At 34.7% G+C, this 20,540-nt stretch overlaps 2 protein-coding genes across 11 annotated transcripts; one reads left to right on the top strand and one right to left on the bottom strand.

Annotated features, from left to right (window-relative positions):
• Positions 1-1,053: 1,053 nt before the first annotated feature.
• On the bottom strand, positions 1,054-10,933 carry LOC148843009 (alpha/beta-Hydrolases superfamily protein). 2 transcript variants are annotated; one of them, XM_088958221.1, is made up of 11 exons: positions 10,588-10,921; positions 9,345-9,420; positions 9,175-9,260; positions 8,138-8,231; positions 7,958-8,034; positions 7,681-7,808; positions 4,345-4,416; positions 3,537-3,607; positions 2,702-2,777; positions 1,410-1,553; positions 1,054-1,316 (listed from the first exon to the last, which is right to left on the bottom strand). In XM_088958221.1, exons 1-11 carry the CDS (start codon positions 10,855-10,857, stop codon positions 1,277-1,279), a joined length of 1,134 nt encoding a protein of 377 aa, XP_088814347.1. In that variant the 5' UTR covers positions 10,858-10,921; the 3' UTR covers positions 1,054-1,276. The 2 variants fall into 2 exon arrangements, with proteins under 2 accessions (XP_088814347.1, XP_088814348.1); XM_088958222.1 differs by lacking the exons at positions 1,054-1,316; positions 1,410-1,553; positions 2,702-2,777; positions 3,537-3,607; positions 4,345-4,416 and adding an exon at positions 4,562-5,047 and having other exon boundaries at positions 10,588-10,933.
• Positions 10,934-11,211: 278 nt separating this feature from the next.
• FRS6 (FAR1-related sequence 6) lies at positions 11,212-20,015 on the top strand. 9 transcript variants are annotated; one of them, XM_088958216.1, is made up of 3 exons: positions 11,212-11,360; positions 16,323-18,310; positions 19,803-20,015. In XM_088958216.1, exon 2 carries the CDS (start codon positions 16,323-16,325, stop codon positions 18,294-18,296), a length of 1,974 nt encoding a protein of 657 aa, XP_088814342.1. In that variant the 5' UTR covers positions 11,212-11,360; the 3' UTR covers positions 18,297-18,310; positions 19,803-20,015. The 9 variants fall into 9 exon arrangements, with proteins under 9 accessions (XP_088814342.1, XP_088814339.1, XP_088814346.1 ...); XM_088958213.1 differs by lacking the exon at positions 19,803-20,015 and adding an exon at positions 19,357-19,755; XM_088958220.1 differs by lacking the exon at positions 19,803-20,015 and adding an exon at positions 19,422-19,755 and having other exon boundaries at positions 11,213-11,353.
• The last annotated feature ends 525 nt before the right edge of the window (positions 20,016-20,540 follow it).

Genomic DNA, 20,540 nt, shown 5'->3' with positions numbered 1-20,540 from the left:
TTTATTTTTTTTTTTTTTTTTTTTTTTTATGAATTAAATAAAATATATTTTATTTTATATAAAAAAAAATTCATAATAAAATAAAAAAAAATAAATTATTGGGGGTGGTTTTGGTGTGGTGGGGGGGTTGTTGGGGTGTGGAGGGAAGAAAATACGAAAAAAAAAACATTTTGAAAAAAAGGAGGAGGGGATTATTAATTTATTATTTTTAACATTATATAAAATAAAAAAAAAAAAATCATGGTGCATTAAAACAAAATAAAAAAATATAAAAGAAAAAACACCTTTTCTTTTTTTTTTTTTTTTTTTTTTTTTTTTTTATATTATAAAAAAAATCAAATTAAAAAAAAAAAAAAAAAAAAAATAAAAAAAAAAAAAAAAAAAAAAAAAAAAAAAAAAAAAAAAAAAAAAAAAAAAAAAAAAAAAAAAAAAAAAAAAAAAAAAAAAAAAAAAAAAAAAAAAAAAAAAAAAAAAAAAAAAATTTTTCTAAACTTTGCTTTAGGTGATTTCCCATGCATGTCACTAATTGAATATTGGTTATGGAATAAACAGGGATGATTTTATCCAGTACTATCCTGACCATATGGGGTGAGCTACATAGCTCTTATATTAGTTCCACTCAATCATGGGTTATATCCATAGTTGAACTTTCATATCCTAGGATCTGTAGAAGGGTGATAATGTAAGTTCACTATAACAAATGAGGCAGACCCATCTAGTTTAAGGGGCTAGAAGGGCTAGGGGTAGAATAAAAAGGAAATGGGTAGAAGTAGTAAGAAATGATTCAAGTGCCAATAATTTAAAAATGGATATACAGACTGGGATGGTTGAACAGGATTCATGTAGCTGACCCCATATAGTTGGGATAAAGCTTGGATGATGATGATAATGAAATAACAAATGGGGCAGACCCTAATTATTATTCAAAAATCACTTCCTAGAAAGGCAAACAAAGCCTCATAATACTATTCTTAACTAGTATTTGGCCTTTTTACCCAATATGCTCCCCCCTTTGTAAAAAAATGCAATATGTTAAAATTTTCTCCTTTATATTATAGTTTATTTTATGATAAGATTATTTATATTATTGACTAAGACTTTAAAAGTTGATGCATCTACTAAAAAATGCTAGGCAAGTTAAAAATGTCGCAGATCTAAGTTAGCATTTAGAAAAAGAAACACTTACCCTTCACCATAGCACTAAAACTTTGGTCTTAGCAATCTTTGTATGCCCATCATAAAGATAGCAGCGTTCGTTGCTATACTCGCATTCACTTTAAAGAAATACTCTTAAAGCATCAACAACTTTCTCAGGCCTGTGTCACTTGGTACAAGGTCAATACTTCCGAGGAAATAAAATGTGAATTGCTTATGGGTAAAAGTGAAATAAACTCTAGGAATGTACTTACCAATCTTCTTGTGGCATATGTCCTGCACCTTCTATCAACTTAAGCTTGACAGCAGTAGAATTTTCTCTTTGAAATTGCTCCGCTTCTAATTGAGGCAAATACTTGTCTGATATGCCCCAAGCAAGCAGTATTGGTTTGTCCCACCTATGGTACAAAAGTCACTTGGTTATAACCTAAAATCAAGAAAAGATAGCATGGTTAACCCTTAGTTATATCCTAACCACTTTAGGTAAAAATAATGATATAGAACCTGAATGTAACATTAGATTTTGACATGACTGGTTGACATGCATCACAGATGTAGTTTTTTTTTTTTTCCACAAGGAATTCCAACTTCTTCTATAAGAAAATGCACAACCTTCTATGTGGATGTTCTTTAACAATAAACCAAATTGTTTACACAAAATATTTGTGTGTAGATTAGACTTTTATTCCTATGCAAAGACCTCTCTCTGCATAGCATGCCAATTCCGGTGATCCTACAACATTAACTTGCAAAGATTTCTATTTCTACTTTTTTTCATAGTGCAATACTCAATATGTGGATTCTTGTTTTGTATAGTTGTCCTCTCATATTGCAAAGCCCATAAACAGAATTTCCATGACAAACTAGTAGATGCCCTACTTTTAGATTGAAGCAAAATACACCAGATTGAGCCATACCAGACCCCATAGGAATTTCCTTGACTTCATGACAGAGTGCTAATGCAATACTCTTTTATGATACTTCTTTATCTCCTTGAAAACATCTGATATCTGAATGAATCAACTAAAAGTACAGCATATGAAAACAAAATTCTATACACTAGTAAACGTTTAATCCGACCTCAATAGTCCAAAAAGCCTATGAATAACTTTGTTTGAGCTTTTTATTGAGGTTTTTCATACTCAAAACAGACAAACACACAGAATTGGAGCCTTACTGAAGCAAGTAAACTAGCCTCCAGTGTCCTCTTAATCCAGCAGGGAAGTTTCAAAAACCTTGTGAGATACTTGTTCAATCCTATTGGTCTTTGCCCTACACAAAAATTTTTACACCTATGCCATTACAGTATACGTAATTCCCTTCTAAGCACTGTTAATTCATCGATAATTCTTGCTGCACACGGTAACATGTGTCCACTACTTGCAAAAGATACTATATGGAAACAATAGGCATTCAATGCATAATATTGCTTATTGACAACTGTGAAAATGAAAATATTTTTCAACATGTATACTAGTATCAATGTTTTTACAGACAACTCAGATACATCTTTGTCAACATTTAAAATTTACTAGAGATGCCATACCTTCCAGAGGAAAATCCAGCTGCTATTCGGCTTGATATGTCCTTAAAATTAGCTTTTCTTGCAGCTTCAAGCAAAGCTGAAAAAAAAAGAAAAACAAAAATATGATAAAGGATGCTATTAGTGATGTTGTAAATACAGAAATTTGCTAAAATAATTATGCTCATCATTTTTTTTTTCATAAAATAACTCTTACTGTTAATTTGGAATGCAAATATGCTCATACTTTTTTTTTTTCATTTTTCACTTGTTTGGCATGTATTCATCGAGTGAACTACTGATACACACACACACACACATAATAGTATTTTCCTGAAGGAAATAAAAAACTTAATAATCATTTTGTAACAGAATTATCTCTGCTACTAAATTTGTAACTGTTTGACAAATACTTTGAAATATATAATGTTAAAAAATAGTTGTTTGTGAAGACCAACCATCTTTCCTCACATGATTGCACACCTTTATATATGTGCATATGCGAGATTATGGATTAATAGAACTTTTCATGTATATTCCAGTCACTGTTTCAATGAAGATGATGAATATCATTAGTATTATGGACTTGTATATTTTGTTCTTTTTTGATAGGTAACTATAAAAAATTTGTTAATAATATGGACTTGTGTATTTCATTTTAAAACAAATAGTGATGAATTCTTACATTCTTCTCAAAGTGATGATAGTCTTGGAACTTTTAAGCCTAAAAAATGAGCAGGTTGTCATACTATTCTGACTAGTACTTCTCTCTTGAAATATTCTAAAAGAACAATGAAGGTACTAAAATATTAAAGGTAAAAAATACATGCAACAAAAATAAACAAAACAAAATACAAACCAAATCCAGGTCCACTGCTTGCTAAATATGGTAAGCGATACACATCAGCTTTTTCCAACTTCAGTACATATCTGTCAAGATAGTGGATGATCAGTAAGTGAAGCACAATGTATAGCAATTCTGCAAGTATCTTGGTTTCTTTTCTCTTTTTTTTTTTAGACAACAGGATTACTATTATAAAATAAGAAAAATATATATAAAAAAAAACAAGGAGCAAGTCCAAACTTAAGCAAACTCAAAAGGCCAAAAAAAGTTTCAGAACACCCAAAAATACCATAAAGGAAAATGGCCAAAATAAGAAACCACCCATAACCATACAGTACAATAAATGAAACAACCAGAGCCCATCATCTCCAGCCTATTGCCTATAAATATGAAGCAATATCAGAAAGACCCAATGCATAAGCAGAATAACCCCTATATACCAACACAAGCATCATAAGCATCTAGGGATTTTTTTAACATGTTTAGAAAAATTTCACCTCCTAAAACGACTGACAGAAATCAAAACTGAAATTAGAAAGTAGGTCAAAAAGGAACTAAAAAAAAAAATAGACCAATGCTGATCTCTAAAGTTTGCCACAGAACTTCAGTTGAAACCTGAAGCTAAGCAAGGAAAATATATACTATGCTTTTTTAGACCTTAGGTGGGCTTGAGATAATTTGCTATACAAAATGAAACAAAATTAAAACTCAAAGTCAAAAGTCATAATAAGTTTTAGACCATTGGTTTCCATGCCAGTCATAATGAGATGTCATTAAAATTAACAACTTCTACAAGGAAGTAGATATAATTGTGGATACATACGGGCTACCTGCTTCAATAAAGCGCTCAGCCATAACAGCATTTTGGCATGTAAATTCACCATAGAGTGGAATTCTGCAAGACAATTACTAAGTTAATTCCATAATGAATCAAACACCAAACAATTTGAACAATTTCATACTGCTAAAAGTACAAAAATATGATCTTATCCAATAGCATGTTCTTCCTTGTTATTGAAATAAGATCAGTCTATTCTATATAATGTAAATCGTGGGGGTAGTCAACATACTAAAAGCAATCAAAACTTCTTTGTGAAGTGGAAATTTTTACTAAATCAATTCCTTTTCTCAATATCGCAATGGAATCACCTCAGTGCATCAAAGCTTCAGAAGTGATAAAGTGAATTATAAAAGATATCATCAAATTAATAGCACTTCTAAAGAAAGAGACAGAAAAAAAGTGATAATGACGTTTTATTAACTCCATAATCTTCATTGATGGATCTTTAAAAGTATGTATTATGTGAGAAAGACTGGTAATTGAGACATGAAAAGTCTTAGCTAATCCATTTCTACATAAAAGGAAAAAATATAAAAGCTTAACATCCATGGAAGTCCCAGAAGAGCATGCATGGATGTGGGCATTGGAAATAAAAACCAAGGAAGAGAACAAAGTAATTGAGGCAACTTGAAAAGTCTCAGCCATAACAGCATTTTGGCATGTAAATTCACCATAGAGTGGAATTCTGCAAGACAATTACTAAGTTAATTCCATAATGAATCAAACACCAAACAATTTGAACAATTTCATACTGCTAAAAGTACAAAAATATGATCCTTATCCAATAGCATGTTCTTCCTTGTTATTGAAATAAGATCAGAGTCTATTCTATATAATGTAAATCGTGGGGGTAGTCAACATACTAAAAGCAATCAAAACTTCTTTGTGAAGTGGAAATTTTTACTAAATCAATTCCTTTTCTCAATATCGCAATGGAATCACCTCAGTGCATCAAAGCTTCAGAAGTGATAAAGTGAATTATAAAAGATATCATCAAATTAATAGCACTTTTAAAGAAAGAGACAGAAGAAAGTGATAATGACGTTTTATTAACTCCATAATCTTCATTGATGGATCTTTAAAAGTATGTATTATGTGAGAAAGACTGGTAATTGAGACATGAAAAGTCTTAGCTAATCCATTTCTACATAAAAGGAAAAAATATAAAAGCTTAACATCCATGGAAGTCCCAGAAGAGCATGCATGGATGTGGGCATTGGAAATAAAAACCAAGGAAGAGAACAAAGTAATTGAGGCAACTTGAAGAGATGTAATGGTCTAGGAGACCCATAAACATGTGAAACATGATTCCAATTGTTGTAAGAAAACAAAGAGATTCATAAGATGGACCATCAAGTGAACCCAAAATCTATGGAAAGAAACCTGAACTGCTTGTTCAAGTGGATCCCAATGTCTTCCAATAATTTGGCTGATAATATTGCAAAACCAGGGGTGACAAAGTGGGTTTGCTGGGACGTGGGGATAATTTGTAATCATAAATATGTTCATATTATGTCTTTATGTATTGTCAGTTGTGTGTTGTCTTATAAATCAGTGTAATGTTCCCAGTAGGGAATAATGTCAGTTCGTCTACTTCGAGGGAGATGAGAAACCTGCGATTGCAGAACTGCAATGAAAAATGTATTTTCTTCCTATAATAATTTCTAAACTGAATACAAAATAATATATAAACTCCTATTAACCTTCCACTTCCTACGACTCACCTACCCACAACAAAATCTGTGTCCCACTACAACTCAAAGACTCCATAGCTAACTCAAGCAACTCATATCACTTAACACATTACACTCATACACACATACATGACCTAACATGACTCTCCCTCTCACTGCTAAATGACCCATAACAACTCATAACAACTTCTCCATATGGGTCCACGTGGCTCCCCACTCCATGCATGGTCCAACATAATGCTAACTGAACAGATAATATAGATTCCTTTCCCTCTAACCTATCTTATACACGCATTGCACAGCCCATATACAGTATGTAATAGAGGTGTGGCCCACTTGGTTGGGCACGTGATACTCTTCTGTGTGCTGTCTAATTCTGGACAGTATGAGCCTGGTTCAAATTGAATGCTATTGTATTTTTACTGTTTATTATCAAAAGGAAAAAAAATAGAAACTTATGTCCATTGATTAATATACAACCATTTTATTCTAAATTCTTATTAGTAAATTTAAGAAACTTGCAGCACTCAATGAGCAAATATTCATTTTATTAGTTCAGACTAGAATAATGAAGAGTCAATAGAAATTGGACCAAGCTTCAGAAGATGGAAAATAATATAGGTTTTATAGCATCGAGAAAAAACAGTAGAGACCTTCAGTGATCATATAGGCATGGCCAAAATTCTTTGGTGTCTCCTTGTACTTGGTGACCGTTGGGGGTCTATAGAAGGAGAAAAATCACAGATATATTTTCCAAAATGAAAATGCTAAGAAGAATAATTAATTCACAGTATTTAGATGTAACTACACAATTAAGATTAATTCTTAAAGGGATGAGACTTTTCTATTTCAGTAGGAATGGGAAGAAATTTATATGATGATTCTTTTTGTCTATAGCCTTCTCACCTTTCATGTCTTGCTGCATATAGTTCTCACCTTGATACCACTGTATAACTATATTTATATTCTTCATTTTTTATGCTATACTTATTACGATTTTAATTAAGCTAATAAAAAAAGAAACACCAAGGAAAAGAAATAAAAGCTAGTAGAGAATACAACAGAAACAAAAGTGCTGATGCCCTGCAATTTACACATTTCCAAAATTACCAACTTGTAATTCTTTGGAAATTATGCATCCACTGTTTATAGCAGGAAATTTCCATGTTTCCAAACTTAGCTACTTGGAGAAAATACCTGATTTTGTATTCTCCATGGAAATAATGGATTTTCTAGGAAAAAGGAGATCCACTTGTACAGTAAGTAGTGTAGTGCAAGTTGATTTCATTAAACTTCTTCCTATTCTAGAAAGTGGATAGTAGTTTCACAATTCTAGTAATTGAAATTATATTGTGCCAAGCACATTATAATGTGCAACAGAGGGCACCAAGAATTACCAGAAGCAGCAGGAGTTCCTTTTTGTGATCCTTTTGCCCCTTAAATGTTGTATTTTTAGTTAAATAAGAAGCCATGAAATTTAAATTACAAATTTGTGTTTGAATATAATATATCAATAAAAGAATTATGATTCATGTGGTTCATGAATAGTTAGCCTATGATGATACGTTGTAAACTTTGCTTTTGATTAAAAACTAACACTACTATGATAAGAAAAATACTGAACCTCAGCTTTTGAAACAATCCAGGAGTAGGAGATGCATTTGTCAACGGACTGTTAAGAATTGCAAGCTTTGAAATTCTGCTTGGGTTTTTCAAGGCCCAGGTCAATCCATATGAACCTACAAGAAATCCCTACAAGGATAATGTGTAAGCGTATTTTTACTGATATAGATACAGTTCAACTATCAACAAAACAGAACTAATTACTTTTTAAAGGAACGAGAATCTATTTTCAAACACATATTTAAATCTATATAGATGAGTCAAAAACTTATTCAAACCTGAACTACAAGAAAAAATGGAGATTCAATGCTCAGGACTTCAAGTAATTTATCAAATTCTACATGGAATTCCTGCTCTGCAAGAATAAAGATGTTGGACTTGCATAAAGAAGATTCTTATTAACACATAGATATAATTACATAATACCAAAATTACTAATCCAAAAAAATGCCCAAAACCTGTATAGTTAAATCCATATCCTGGCTGGGGCTTATCACTGAAGCCAAATCCAATCCAATCAGGTGCAAAGCAATGGAAGCCAGCATTGGCCATCTGTCAAAGTAAAAAAAATATTTTCAAGAAATAAAAATACCATCAAGTGAAGAAGGTATTGCTATTTCCATCGCACTATAAGCAGATATCTTTTGGGATTGTCTTCATTTTATATGGTTTATGTGAATTTTACATCTATAGTCAGTGAAAATTTGCAATGGTTTGTTTCAGTTGAGCTAGATGCATTTGAAATTTTGAAGATGCCTTTCCAATTTTTAACATTACTTGTTGAAAAATTTCAATTGCAAGACATGAATGTAACTGCCACACAAATCACATCATAGGAAAATTGGTGGGAAAGGGAGATTGGAAAGTCCATGGAAATGCAATTTATGTGTAATATGATGGAGGATCTGGATGTTCCAAGGAACATAAGTTTTCTTAAATATTAGCCCTGTACCAGGTTTAGTAGCATCAGTACAGTGGCAGTTCAAGGGGTCACTGGTTTTAAATTCCACTGGTATTTTTATAATTTTACAAAGTTTTCCATTTTTGTGGATAAGCACCATGAAATTTAAAAGTGATTATATTTTAAGAGTTTAAAATATGTGGAAAAGGAACCCAAGATAAAAAGAGAAACAATAGGAGATCGAGAAAAAAATGAACAATTAATTATTCCCCCAAAGAAAAAGAAGGAAGAAACCATTTTTTTTTTCTTTTTATCTTATGAACTTTGACTAGAAACCCAGAATTTCATTTGAAATTTCAGTTGCAAACCAGGTCAAAGACCTAGTTTGAAACTGTGGATTAAAACCTTGATTCAGGAACCTCGATAAGGTCTTAAGACCCTTTTGGATAACTATCCAATCAAAGAATACAGAAGTAGGGATTTCTACCCTTGGTGCCATTAAAGAGCAGGAAAGATTACATTAATAACAAGGAAACTTCGATAATCCAAAATCTAGAGGTATCCTATAAATCCAAAACAAAACTTGTGACAAACCTGAGCCATGACCACCCGGTAGCTATAAGACTGTGTTGGAGCCCCATGAATGAAAACAATTGTGCCACGTCGGCTCCCAGAGGATCCTGCAGGGAAGAACTTTCTTTACCAACATGTTCTTCTAAGGCAAAGAAAATAATTATAAACAAATTATGGCAGTCCTTTTCCACCTGTTTCTCTCACAAACCATCTAAACTTCCCTGATTTGACATAAGAACCATACTCCTTCCCCTTGTCTTCTATCCTCTGGATATGAAAACAATGTGAGTCATGACAACACTTATAGTTTATTAAAAGAGAAAATCAAACTCACTTTTAGAATCTTCACATCATTTAACTTATATCCATAATACCATAATACCAGAAGGCTATGACTTTTGATGATCAGAAAAGTTGATACCAGAGAAAATCCAACAGAATCAATCAACAAGTATCAGCATTTAAAAAAAATGCACTCAAACTGCTTGATCTTGGATGCAACAAAGAAATAAAAGTTCCTTTTTTTTTCTCCCCATTAGGTAGTTCATGATTTTAACACCCCTAAATGATTAGCTGATATTTAGTTCAGGATTCTTATATGCATAGACATAGAATAAGCATGACAATTTGAGTTATAATGCACATGATTAAGAGCTTAATATACCAGTATGCGCATAATACATTGGGTAAAAAACTATATCATCTATAAGGTCATAACATGATCACAGAGTCTCATTGCAAACATGATAGGCATTTTCAATTTTGTTCCAACAGAATCAATCAACAAGTATCAGCATTTAAAAAATGCACTCAAATTGCCTGATCTTGGATGCAACAAAGAAATAAAAATTCCTTTTTTTTTCCCCATTAGGTAGTTCATGATTTTAACACCCCTAAAATCATTAGCTGATATTCCTTTAGTTCAGGATTCTTATATGCATAGATGTAGAACAGGCATGACAATTTGAGTTATAATGCACATGATTAAGAGCTTAATATACCGGTGTGCGCATAACAGATTGGGTAAAAAACTATACCATCCATAAGATCACAACATGATCACAGAGTCTCATTGCAAACATGATAGGTATTTTCAATTTTGTTAGTCCAAGATGGATTCCGGAGGACTACATTAAGTATTAAGTGAAGTGTGCATCTGTCTGAGAAAGATGGATTGACTTAAATTGGGGCCAAGCAGGCAAGGAAGCCTACATTTACACGATTGGTGAACCAAACGTGAAAAAAAATATATGAAATCACAAATTAACAAATTATCACTTTATTTCTCAGAGAAGAGATTAAGTCAAGCCATTCTTGAAACCATTCTTTGGGAATAGGGAATACTTGTTCTTCCAAGTTCTCGAGGATCTCAATGTGGGCATAAACATTTTAGTAATCACAAACTGAATGGATTGCAACAGAAATTTCCCTTACATAGAGCATCTGCCCAACATTCCCATCCTCGGCAGGGCTCTCGGGAAGCTGAATAGCTCCTCGGCTGGACGGATTATCCGTGACGAAACCGAAAGGATTGAAGGCAGGCTTATCGTCTTCTGTCCTTTTCCCACTGCTGTTGTTCTCAGAAGCAGCTGCCATGACTCTTACTCTTCTCCTTCTCAAGTACATCTTATTCTTCTTCATGGCGTCGTAGGCCATTGTTGAGCTTGGAAGCTTGAGAGAAGGGGAGAGCAGGGCCGACGCCATTATTTCGAGTAGAGCCTGCTGTCTGAAGTCTGAACCAACGAAGACCACCAGCTTTCTTTCTTATTAGTCGGTTGGTTGGTTGTTTTTTTGAATTTTCATGCTTGTGGCTCAAACCGATTACATGGGGTCCATCAAGTGGGCGTAGAATGCATTCCGTGTATTTTGGTAATCATCCTATATATAATTATTCAGAAAACACGTGGTTCAAGAGCCAAGAGTTGTCAACCGTCGGACCGGAATCTGAAAGATACTTGGTCGAGTAATGAGGTGATTCATTTTTTATTCTAATCGGACGCTTAGAAGACCGTCCTTACGTAAGCACGTGCTTTATCACTTCCCGGGAAACCAAAGGGGTGGGAATTCTCAGTTATCGACGTCGACTCGACTGGAAGAAGGGAAGCTCTCCACCATGCTGACCGGCGATGGCTTTTGATCCGTTTGGCTTCTCTGGAGCGACAAGACCATCTCGGCGAACAAGAAACCTGGAGAAGACACTGTAAGAGGTTGAAATCATTACTCTTTTGATTTTCTTCATTCACAATTTTGATCATCGATTGAACTATTTGCAGCGTTTGCTGAAAAATTGGTCATTTATCTCTAAAATCTTCTTGGTTTCTTGTTAAAAATCGTGTCTTTTTGGTGGAATCACGAAATAGTCTCTTGCTGCAAATTTTCATTTTGTTGCTTCTCTTTCGATTGATATATTTCATGATGTTTGAGTTTCCAGAAATAGAGATGAACGAAATTGTTTCTGCTTCTAGTGTTCTCCTTGTTGATGTTCTGTGATGGATTTGGACTCGGGTTTCTCTGTTTTTGTGGAAGAGGGCAGGGATTTTAGTAGGCTTTTATGCCTGGACCGAACCACTGAAGTATCTTCCACAATTTAATCATCGCGAGTTGTGGCTGTAAGCGAACTGAAACCCAAGAGATGCCTAAGGTCAATTTTAGGACTATAACGTTTCTGGTATCTTTGGATGGTTTAGTTCATCCGGAAATTCGAGTTAATGGATTTCAACAGAGCCATCCTAGTGGGACTCCTGTGTGCTGTTGGCGTTGTCTGGGTAGGAATGAGCAGATAAGTTCTAGCTAATTTTCCTGTGGGCGCAGTTAAGGGTTCGATCAATGTAAATTTGGAGTGCTTTTAGTTTGAATGACTCGTATTGAGCCTTTCAATATGATTCTTTTGAAGTGGTTTTCGGGTGGTCAAATAGCTAAGTTGTCTTGGAATTTTTATGGGTTTGGGGGGGGGGGGGGGATGAATGGGTAGAACTTTGAAGTTTGAGTTTCCTTTGTGGTTTAATTCAAATCATTCAAGTAAGATTTTTGATTTGCATTTAGAATTTGAAACTCTTGACAACTTGTGTCTTGAGGGAAAGAAAAAAGAAACAAACTTATCATCTTTGGGTTCTATTATCAAAAAATGTTCACAACTTTGTTTATTGATTTCTTCTAATACATTACTAATGCTCATAACACATTTCTACTTGTTATTAATTGGTTGGTGGGTTATTGTTCCCACCAATATATTCAGAATCTTATAGGACAAAGTATCTTTAAGGTTGAACTCGTGAATCATAGATTCACAGAGATTTCAATTAGAGTAGAATCAAGTTCAGGCAGTCCATATATATGGTATACATAGACCTGGACTCTCATATGTACATTTGTTTTGGGCCTTGTTGAGTTCAAATGTGGGTATGACACAAGTTGTTACAGAGTCACAGACCTAGACCCACCAAATGATCAGAATTAATCTGGTATGTAGAAATCGCCAACATCCTATTGAATAACACTGAGAAGTGGGTTTGCTCTCTTCATTCCTACAAATTTCATTATTCGTATTTTTACATGTTTATTGGGTATTCATTAATTGAGTTTATGATTGTACCTGATCCCCAATGGGTCTTTAATTTATGGACCTTAATTGAACCCAGTTATTATTAGGTCCAAAATTGGTGGACAGAATCCCTACTAATCAGGCCATGGTTTATTGGATATCTAGATAAGCGAGTACCTGTACTACCTGTTGCCAGTTATCATCATTTTTAAACTGGATGACTTCTGAGAGAGCAGAAGTGCAAACATCCAGACCTCCAAGTCATTGAAGTTTATCTTGAACTTGGGTTCAGCACCACATTTCTTGCAAACTTCCTATGGAAGTTACCACAAGTGCATCTTTGCCAGTAGTGTTGATGTTCTGACTTTAGGTGATTGATACCACATCCATGGTTTGGATTTTCTCCACAGCAAAATGTCATCTTCTTTACGAAGATATTCCACCTCTCTTAACGTTGATACTTGAGAACTTTGGTATTGAAGATTCTTTCCCAAAAAAAAATCAAATTCATGTGCATAAGTATTCCAAATTTTGGCAAACTTTTTGGGAAATTTCATCCTCTTTTCCTAATTGACTATAAATAACCCTGATGTCTTGGCAACACTGTTTCCTCTTACTGCTTTTGGCATCTCTTAAACTCATTTCCAGATCCAAAATCTCAGGCTGACAAGTGTGAAAATGCAGGTTTATCTGAGTGTAGCCACTTGTATAAAAAATGCCAAAGGTTAGGTCCCTATCTAATCCAACCCTCCCAAGACCTTAGCTGGTTGGGACCTACATTGGGTAATGACCTTTTTTCTTTATCAAGTTAACTTGGAACTGAGTTAGAAGTTATGACTGAATATATTTAGATGAGTAAGATTGGATTCTACATGATACCAAGTTCTAGAAAAAATGCCTATTAGAACCGAAATACTTAAAAATAGAAACATAAAAGAGAACCTTTAAGTGGTTACATAGTATTATCTTAGTTGGTAACTTGGTATATTTAGTGTTCAGATCCATTTCCCTTGCATGAGAGCTTCCTTTCAATAAAAGAAAGGCAGCAGGACAGGACTTAACAATAAAATAGCTATTTGAGTCTGGGTCCCAGATCCTTGAAGTCTGAGTTAGGGGATCTGAATGTAGAATGTTGTAGCTCTTCTAACAGCAGAATGGTTGTATCTGGGTCCCTTCAAAATTGGTAGTAGGTTGGATGCAAACAAACAGTTTGGGCACTTGGTCCCTTAGACAGCTTGTAAGGGAAATATTGTACCTAACAAGGGAGCTTGAAACACATTATAAATGGACTAGGAGGTAAGGAGTTAGTGGGGAAAATATTTTCTGGGTGTGTTTGTAAGTTGTTTTTATTTTGAGGGGTCACCTTGCCTATGAAGATAACACTATGAAAGTTACCGTTTTCCATAAAAAAATTGTATCTGGTTCCCAGTGCACAAGGTTCCCGCCAATGCGAGGTCTGGGGAGGGACAGATGTATGCAGCTTTACCCTGTAATACAAAGAGGCTGTTTCCAAGATTTGAACCCTGGTCAACCAAGTTGCAACGGAGCAACCCAACCATTGAATGCCAAGACCCACCCTCAATGATTGTATCTGGTTCCAATCATTCAAATTCCTTTTAAGGTAAACATTCCACTCTGCCTTTTCATCTGCTATTACTGTTTTACAGATTCTGCCTTGTCAGATGCAAGGTTGAAGAGGGAAAGGCTGTCTTGATAGGTTGGTTCTCTACTCTACCCATGGGATCTTTAGAGATTACATAGTATAAATGAGAATAGAATTTTATCTAGTTGAATTATAAGTCTTAAAAGTATTGATTTAAGGGAAAAAAGAACAAGAAAAAGTGATCCTAAAATTTCGTATGTGGTGAAATCCATTGCAGATGATAATGGTTCGTTATTTATCACAATAAAATGATAGAATATCAATTTTACCTTCAAAGGTAGATTACTCAGTTGGTCTAGATTCTAGACAATTCTCTTCAAATAATTCACACTAATGTTCCTACAATTACCTCTTCATATTGTAGTGGATTGTGAGTAATGAGATGGTTTAAAATGTCCCTAATATTTCCATGACATATTTCCATTTCCATGGGTAGCGACATGAAATTTTGTTGGAATCGACATTTCCCCAATGAACACTACCAACACTATGTGGAGTGCAAGAGATAGTTTCCACGACATACTTCCATTTCCACTTCCATGGGTAACAACATGAAATTTTACTGGAATTGACATATTCCCCATTGAACACTACCAATACTATGTGGAGTACAAGAGATAGTATTATAACATAATTTGGTAATAATATTGTAGGTATGTGAAGTAGCAAGTTATTGTCCACCTAACTTATATGATTACCACTTTGAGCTAACTCAATATTCATTTCAAATATAAAGTTAAATATTAGTTTTTGTTTGTGTAATAGATTATTTGGTTAATCTATTACAACCATTTACATTTTCTATGAGTTCAAATTTTGCTTTAACTCGTTCTATCATGAAGCTCCGAATCTTAAGGTTTATAGGGCAACTTTAGAATATGTTCTTTTATTTATAACCTTAGTTTCTTAGCTTTGTTTAATGATTTAGAATAAGATAATAATTTAAAAAGGTGTGCCTATGTTTCTTTTATCATTTCATAAAATAACATTCTATATTTTGCACATTTTACAATGTTTCCACCATATCTATAATTTTTGTAATATTTCCGTACGATATTTCTGACATTTCTGACGTGTTACTTATATTTGGATGACCAACATTTCCACCAACATCAACATTTCAAACCTTATAGTGGATGGCATAACAGTTAAACAGAACAATCTATAAGACATTGTCATTTCCATGCCCAATGTACGAAGTGGGAAAAAAAATACAAACTAAGTGTTATTAAGGCTACAAGAAAATAATCATTAATAAGCTAAAATCTTCACAGTATGACTAGATAATTGTCTCCTTGGGTATCAGTACAAAATTTCGAATGACTACGAGTCTTTTTTCTATGTCTTCTCAGAACTATAAAACACCATATTCTGATATGTCTGATCTAGATTTTTTGTGTCTCATTCTGAATCAACATGATCGACAGGTGTTCTAATTTCCACAAAGTTGCAAATTTGTCCTATCACTTCCCATCAGTTACACTACTTTTAGAGTCCAAATATCAATGAAAAATTTTAGTTGTAAAGGAATGTGGCTTTTTTCACATCATAGGTTTTGCTTCATAAGCCATCATATCCCAGAAGGACAAACTTTTCTTTAGTTGTGCCTTTCTTTACGTGACCCATCTATTGCAGAAGAGTTTGATATTTCAGGAGTGTCCAATGGACTCATTTTGGAGACGTGTCATATTCAATAGGATCAGAAACATTATTGTTCAGAAATCAATTAAGAGGAGAACTAGTTCATCATCATCATCCAAACCTTATCCCAACTACATGGAGTTGGCAACACGAATCCTGTTTCGCCATTCCGTTCTGTTTAAGAGAACTAGTTAAAGAAATCAACTGAAAACTGGTTTTTATTTAATAGATTGTCCAAGTAACAAGAGGTTATTTTATAACATCCCAAAAATAATAAAAGCTTCAATCTTTTATTAACATTATTCTGTTTCGCTTTTGTTCCAGATGGAGGAAGTTTCTCTTAACAGTGAACCTGTATTTGAGATGGAAGATGAAGGTGGTGAATCTGAGATGGAAGGAGATTGTACTATAATGGAGTCAGATGGCCAAAATGGTGAAATCCATGGAAGCAAGGAACCTGTGCCACCTTCTGTTGGGATGGAATTTGAATCTTATGATGAGGCTTATAAATTTTACAATTGCTATGCTAAGGAGCTGGGATTTGGTGTCAGAGTAAAAAATTCATGGTTTAAGAAAAGAGGGAAAGAGAAGTACATTGTAGTGCTTTGTTGCAGTAGAGAAGGTTTTAAGAGGGAAAGAGGAGCAAAGCGTTCAAGACCAGAAACAAGAACTGGTTGTCCAGCAATGATAAGAATTAAGTTGATGGACTCTACAGTGTGGAGAGTGATTGAAGTTAGGCTTGATCACAACCATTCAAATAGTCCAGCAAGTGCACGCTTCTATAAATCACATAGGGCTAAAAGAAATTCACAGTTATATTGTGATGCTGGAATTGCTCTCGATGGAAGGGAATATGAGAACTTGGTTGTTGATGGAAGATATCTCAAGAATTATGCCGATCAGTGCAATCGGTTGAAGCTTAAAGAAGGAGATGCACAGGCCATTTATAATTACTTTTCCCGCATGCAGTTGACAAACCCAAGCTTCTTTTATTTGATAGATGTCAGTGATGAAGGATGTCTAAGAAATGTGTTTTGGGCTGATGCACGGTCTAGGGCTGCATATGTCTACTTTGGAGATGTAGTTGCATTTGACACTATGTACTTGACAAAAAAGTATGATATCCCTTTTGTGTCATTTCTTGGAGTGAACCACCATGGGCAAACTGTCCTGTTGGGTTGTGGTTTGCTTGCAAATGATGAAGTTGAGTCTTTCATTTGGTTGTTCAAGGCATGGCTTACATGCATGTCAGAACGGTCTCCATATGCCTTGATTACTGATCAACCTAGGAATGTGCAAAAAGCAGTTGCTGAAGTATTCCCAAGGACCAACCATCGTCTTTGTTTGTGGAACATTATGCAAAAAGTTCCAGTGAAATTGGGTGGTTTGCCTGAATATGAAGCAATTAAAAGTGCATTTAATAAAGCAATTTATAAATCCTTGACAGTGGATGAATTTGAAACAGCTTGGGAGGATATGATCCAGCGCTATGGAGTTGGGGATCATGAATGGCTCCAAGCATTGTATGAAGATAGACAACGATGGGTTCCAACTTTCTTAAAAGACAATTTTTTTGCAGGAATGTCCACCATCCAACCAAGTGAAAGCATTAATTCATTTTTTGAAGGATATATCCACAAGGATACTTCTTTGAAGGAATTTCTTGGTAAGTATGAATTGGCCTTACAGAGGAACCATCAGAAAGAAGCCAAGGCAGATTACGAGTCCAGAAACTCAAGTCCCATGTTGAAAACAAGATGTTATTTCGAGTTGCAGCTCTCCAAAGTGTACACAAAAGAAATCTTTAAGAAGTTTCAATGTGAAGTAGAACATGTATATTCATGTTTCAACATAACACAAGTACATGTTGATAGGCCTATCATTACATACATAGTCAAAGAGCGTTCTGAGGGTGAACAGAACAGCTGGGAAATCAGAGATTTTGAAGTCTTATATAATGCAGCTGAAATGGATGTTCATTGCATCTGTGGTTGGTTTAAATTTAAAGGTTACCTATGTAGACATGCATTAAGTGTCTTGAACTACAATGGTGTGGAGGAAATCCCACCGCAATTCATTCTGTCAAGATGGAGGAAGGACTTTAAGTGCATATATGTTCCATATCATGACTCTGACAACATTGATGTTAATAATCCAGTACAACGTTATGATCAATTATACAAACATGCCCTTCAAATTGTTGAGGAAGGGGTGATATCTCAAGAACGATACAAGGTCGCTTTACAAGTTCTAGAGGAGTCATTGAACAAGGTTCGTCTCATAGAAGACCATGTATGACTCAAATTATTAAGGTACAATATCCATTTTATACCTATACTATTTTTACTTTGTTTCATTTTTAACATGACACTATGAGACCCATCTCTCTTTCTCTCTCAACACACGTGTGTGTTCATGTGTTTTTTTGGGTCTTTGGCTTTCTTTTTCTGATCTTTATTTTTTTGGAGGTGGGGTTACTAGTTTTGGAGGGTGAGACTTAGTGCAATGGTTGGGTTGCTCCATTGTGACCTAGGTGACCAGGGTTCAAATCTTGGAAACAGCCTCTCTGTATCTGCAAGTGGAAGGCGGCATAATCTGTCCTCCCCATACCTCACATTTGGCAGGAGCCTCGTGCACTGGGGTTGCTAGCTTTGGAGTAATAGAACAGGCTAGGTGCAGGGTGAGCTTCAACCTGCCTATTTAAAGACAATTAAATAGTCTAAATGGTACATTTTAACCTGTATATGCTCTAACCCAACCCACCCAAACTGTTATACCCATTTAATCTTTCTAGGATGTTATATTGAATCTTTTGGGTCATCATAGGATTTTTTTTTTGTGGGGTAATTGAGGGAAGGGATCACCTAAACAATCTGCAGGGAGACTCTACCCTACATATCACAAGATAAAATGTAGTTTAGCATCTGAGAACTGATACAACCATGCAGATTCTGTCCATAATTTGCTTTAACCAATCTGCAGTTTGGTTCCCCTTCTCTTCAAATGTGGCAGTAATGAGGCTCCAGTCATCACTCTTTTGCAATTTGATTACAATTTTCTAGCAGGTTCTTGCATCTTCATAGTAGCAGTCTCTCATTTGGTAGACACTCTGATGGTTAGGCTTAAATCTCCATCAATCCAGATTTCCAACAAGATGAGTTGAGCTGATAATATGTGGCTCATATTGGGATCCAATTGAGCACCGTATTAGCTGTTCTTGGGTCATAGTGAATAAGTTGAAATGACCAGCATATTAACATCCCATCCTAGATAGAATTAGCAGACATATAAAGAATTAGGCTGGTTTAATATGCTGTTTCTTTCCATCACAATTGTCATTTGATGCTTCTCCACATAGGCATTTGACTCATTTTAGCGGGTAAGGATATTACCTCAAAGTTAAACCTCACCATGTATGTGAAGGGAGATCAAAATGAAGCCATCCGTGTTTCTTGCTCGGCATGCTCTTGATCCACCTGACACCGCCTTGAAAGGGGTTGAAGAGTCAAGTTTGTCAGCAATTAATAGAGATTGAAATCAGAATGTATGTACAGTTTTACATTTGTGAATTCTAAAAGGATCTGGGACCTGCCCCAAGGAGCTTGTTGTGTTGTATTGTATTGCTGTTACTGTTGATAAAATTCTTACCTTCTTCAAAGAGAAAAGGGATTAAATGTAGTGAAATTGTATAAAGTTTGTTGTCTCAATTAAGAGGCCCGTAGCTATGGTTACAATAGAAGGAAGTTTTTTGCATAAAGTTGAGAGTGCAGTATCTGTTGTAATGTGAATTGATAATGTTTCAAGGTGCTGGTTCGTGACGGAAATTATTTGCTTCCATTCCGATCAGTTTTTGTGATGAAGACACCATAAGTGACCTTAAGCTCCGGTTAGGCCTTTGCATGTCGTTTCAGAACTCAAAGTCGACAGAGGGTCACAAAATCAGTAAATAGGTAAGCTAGAGCTAACCTTTTCTTTTAATAAAACTTCTTTCTTCTCGATTCTTAAAAAAAAAAAAAATCAGTAAAGAGGTAAGCTAGTGGTAGTTTTATCTTTTAAATTGAAATCTTAGGAACTACTCGAGCTCGAGCCTTCTGGAATACACTAATGCTGTGTTTGGTTAGAGAAAATAAGGCAGAAACAGAAAGTTGAGCGAAAATTCTTTAGGAATTTCACAAGAATCCTTGATTACACTATCCCTCAACTTTTCTGTTTCTCCCCAAGTTTCTACCAAATCTAGACAGGTTACAAAACCTAGGTGAGGAAACGAAAAAAGTGGCAACATTAATATAGAGCGCTTAATTCCTGACTCATTATTTACAAAATATCTTTCTACTGTGTTTGGCAAGTCTTTTTGTGTGATCTTTTTGGCTTTTCAAAACTTGGAAGACCAAAATTTGGTCTCTCTTTTTGGCAATGAATGAAAGAAAGTCAGAAAAACCTATGCTCTAAAAAGCTCATGAACGCCCAAAATGACCAAAAGTCTTTCATTTAACAGCATTAAAGAGCAGGACCCCAAAAACTCATTACATATGTTGGTCATCT

Source organism: Nelumbo lutea, chromosome 8 (assembly GCF_056320005.1).
Source record: "Nelumbo lutea isolate HS-2025 chromosome 8, American lotus-T2T, whole genome shotgun sequence".
Taxonomy (NCBI): Eukaryota; Viridiplantae; Streptophyta; class Magnoliopsida; order Proteales; family Nelumbonaceae; genus Nelumbo; species Nelumbo lutea.
This window is presented reverse-complemented; position numbering and strand designations above follow the sequence as displayed.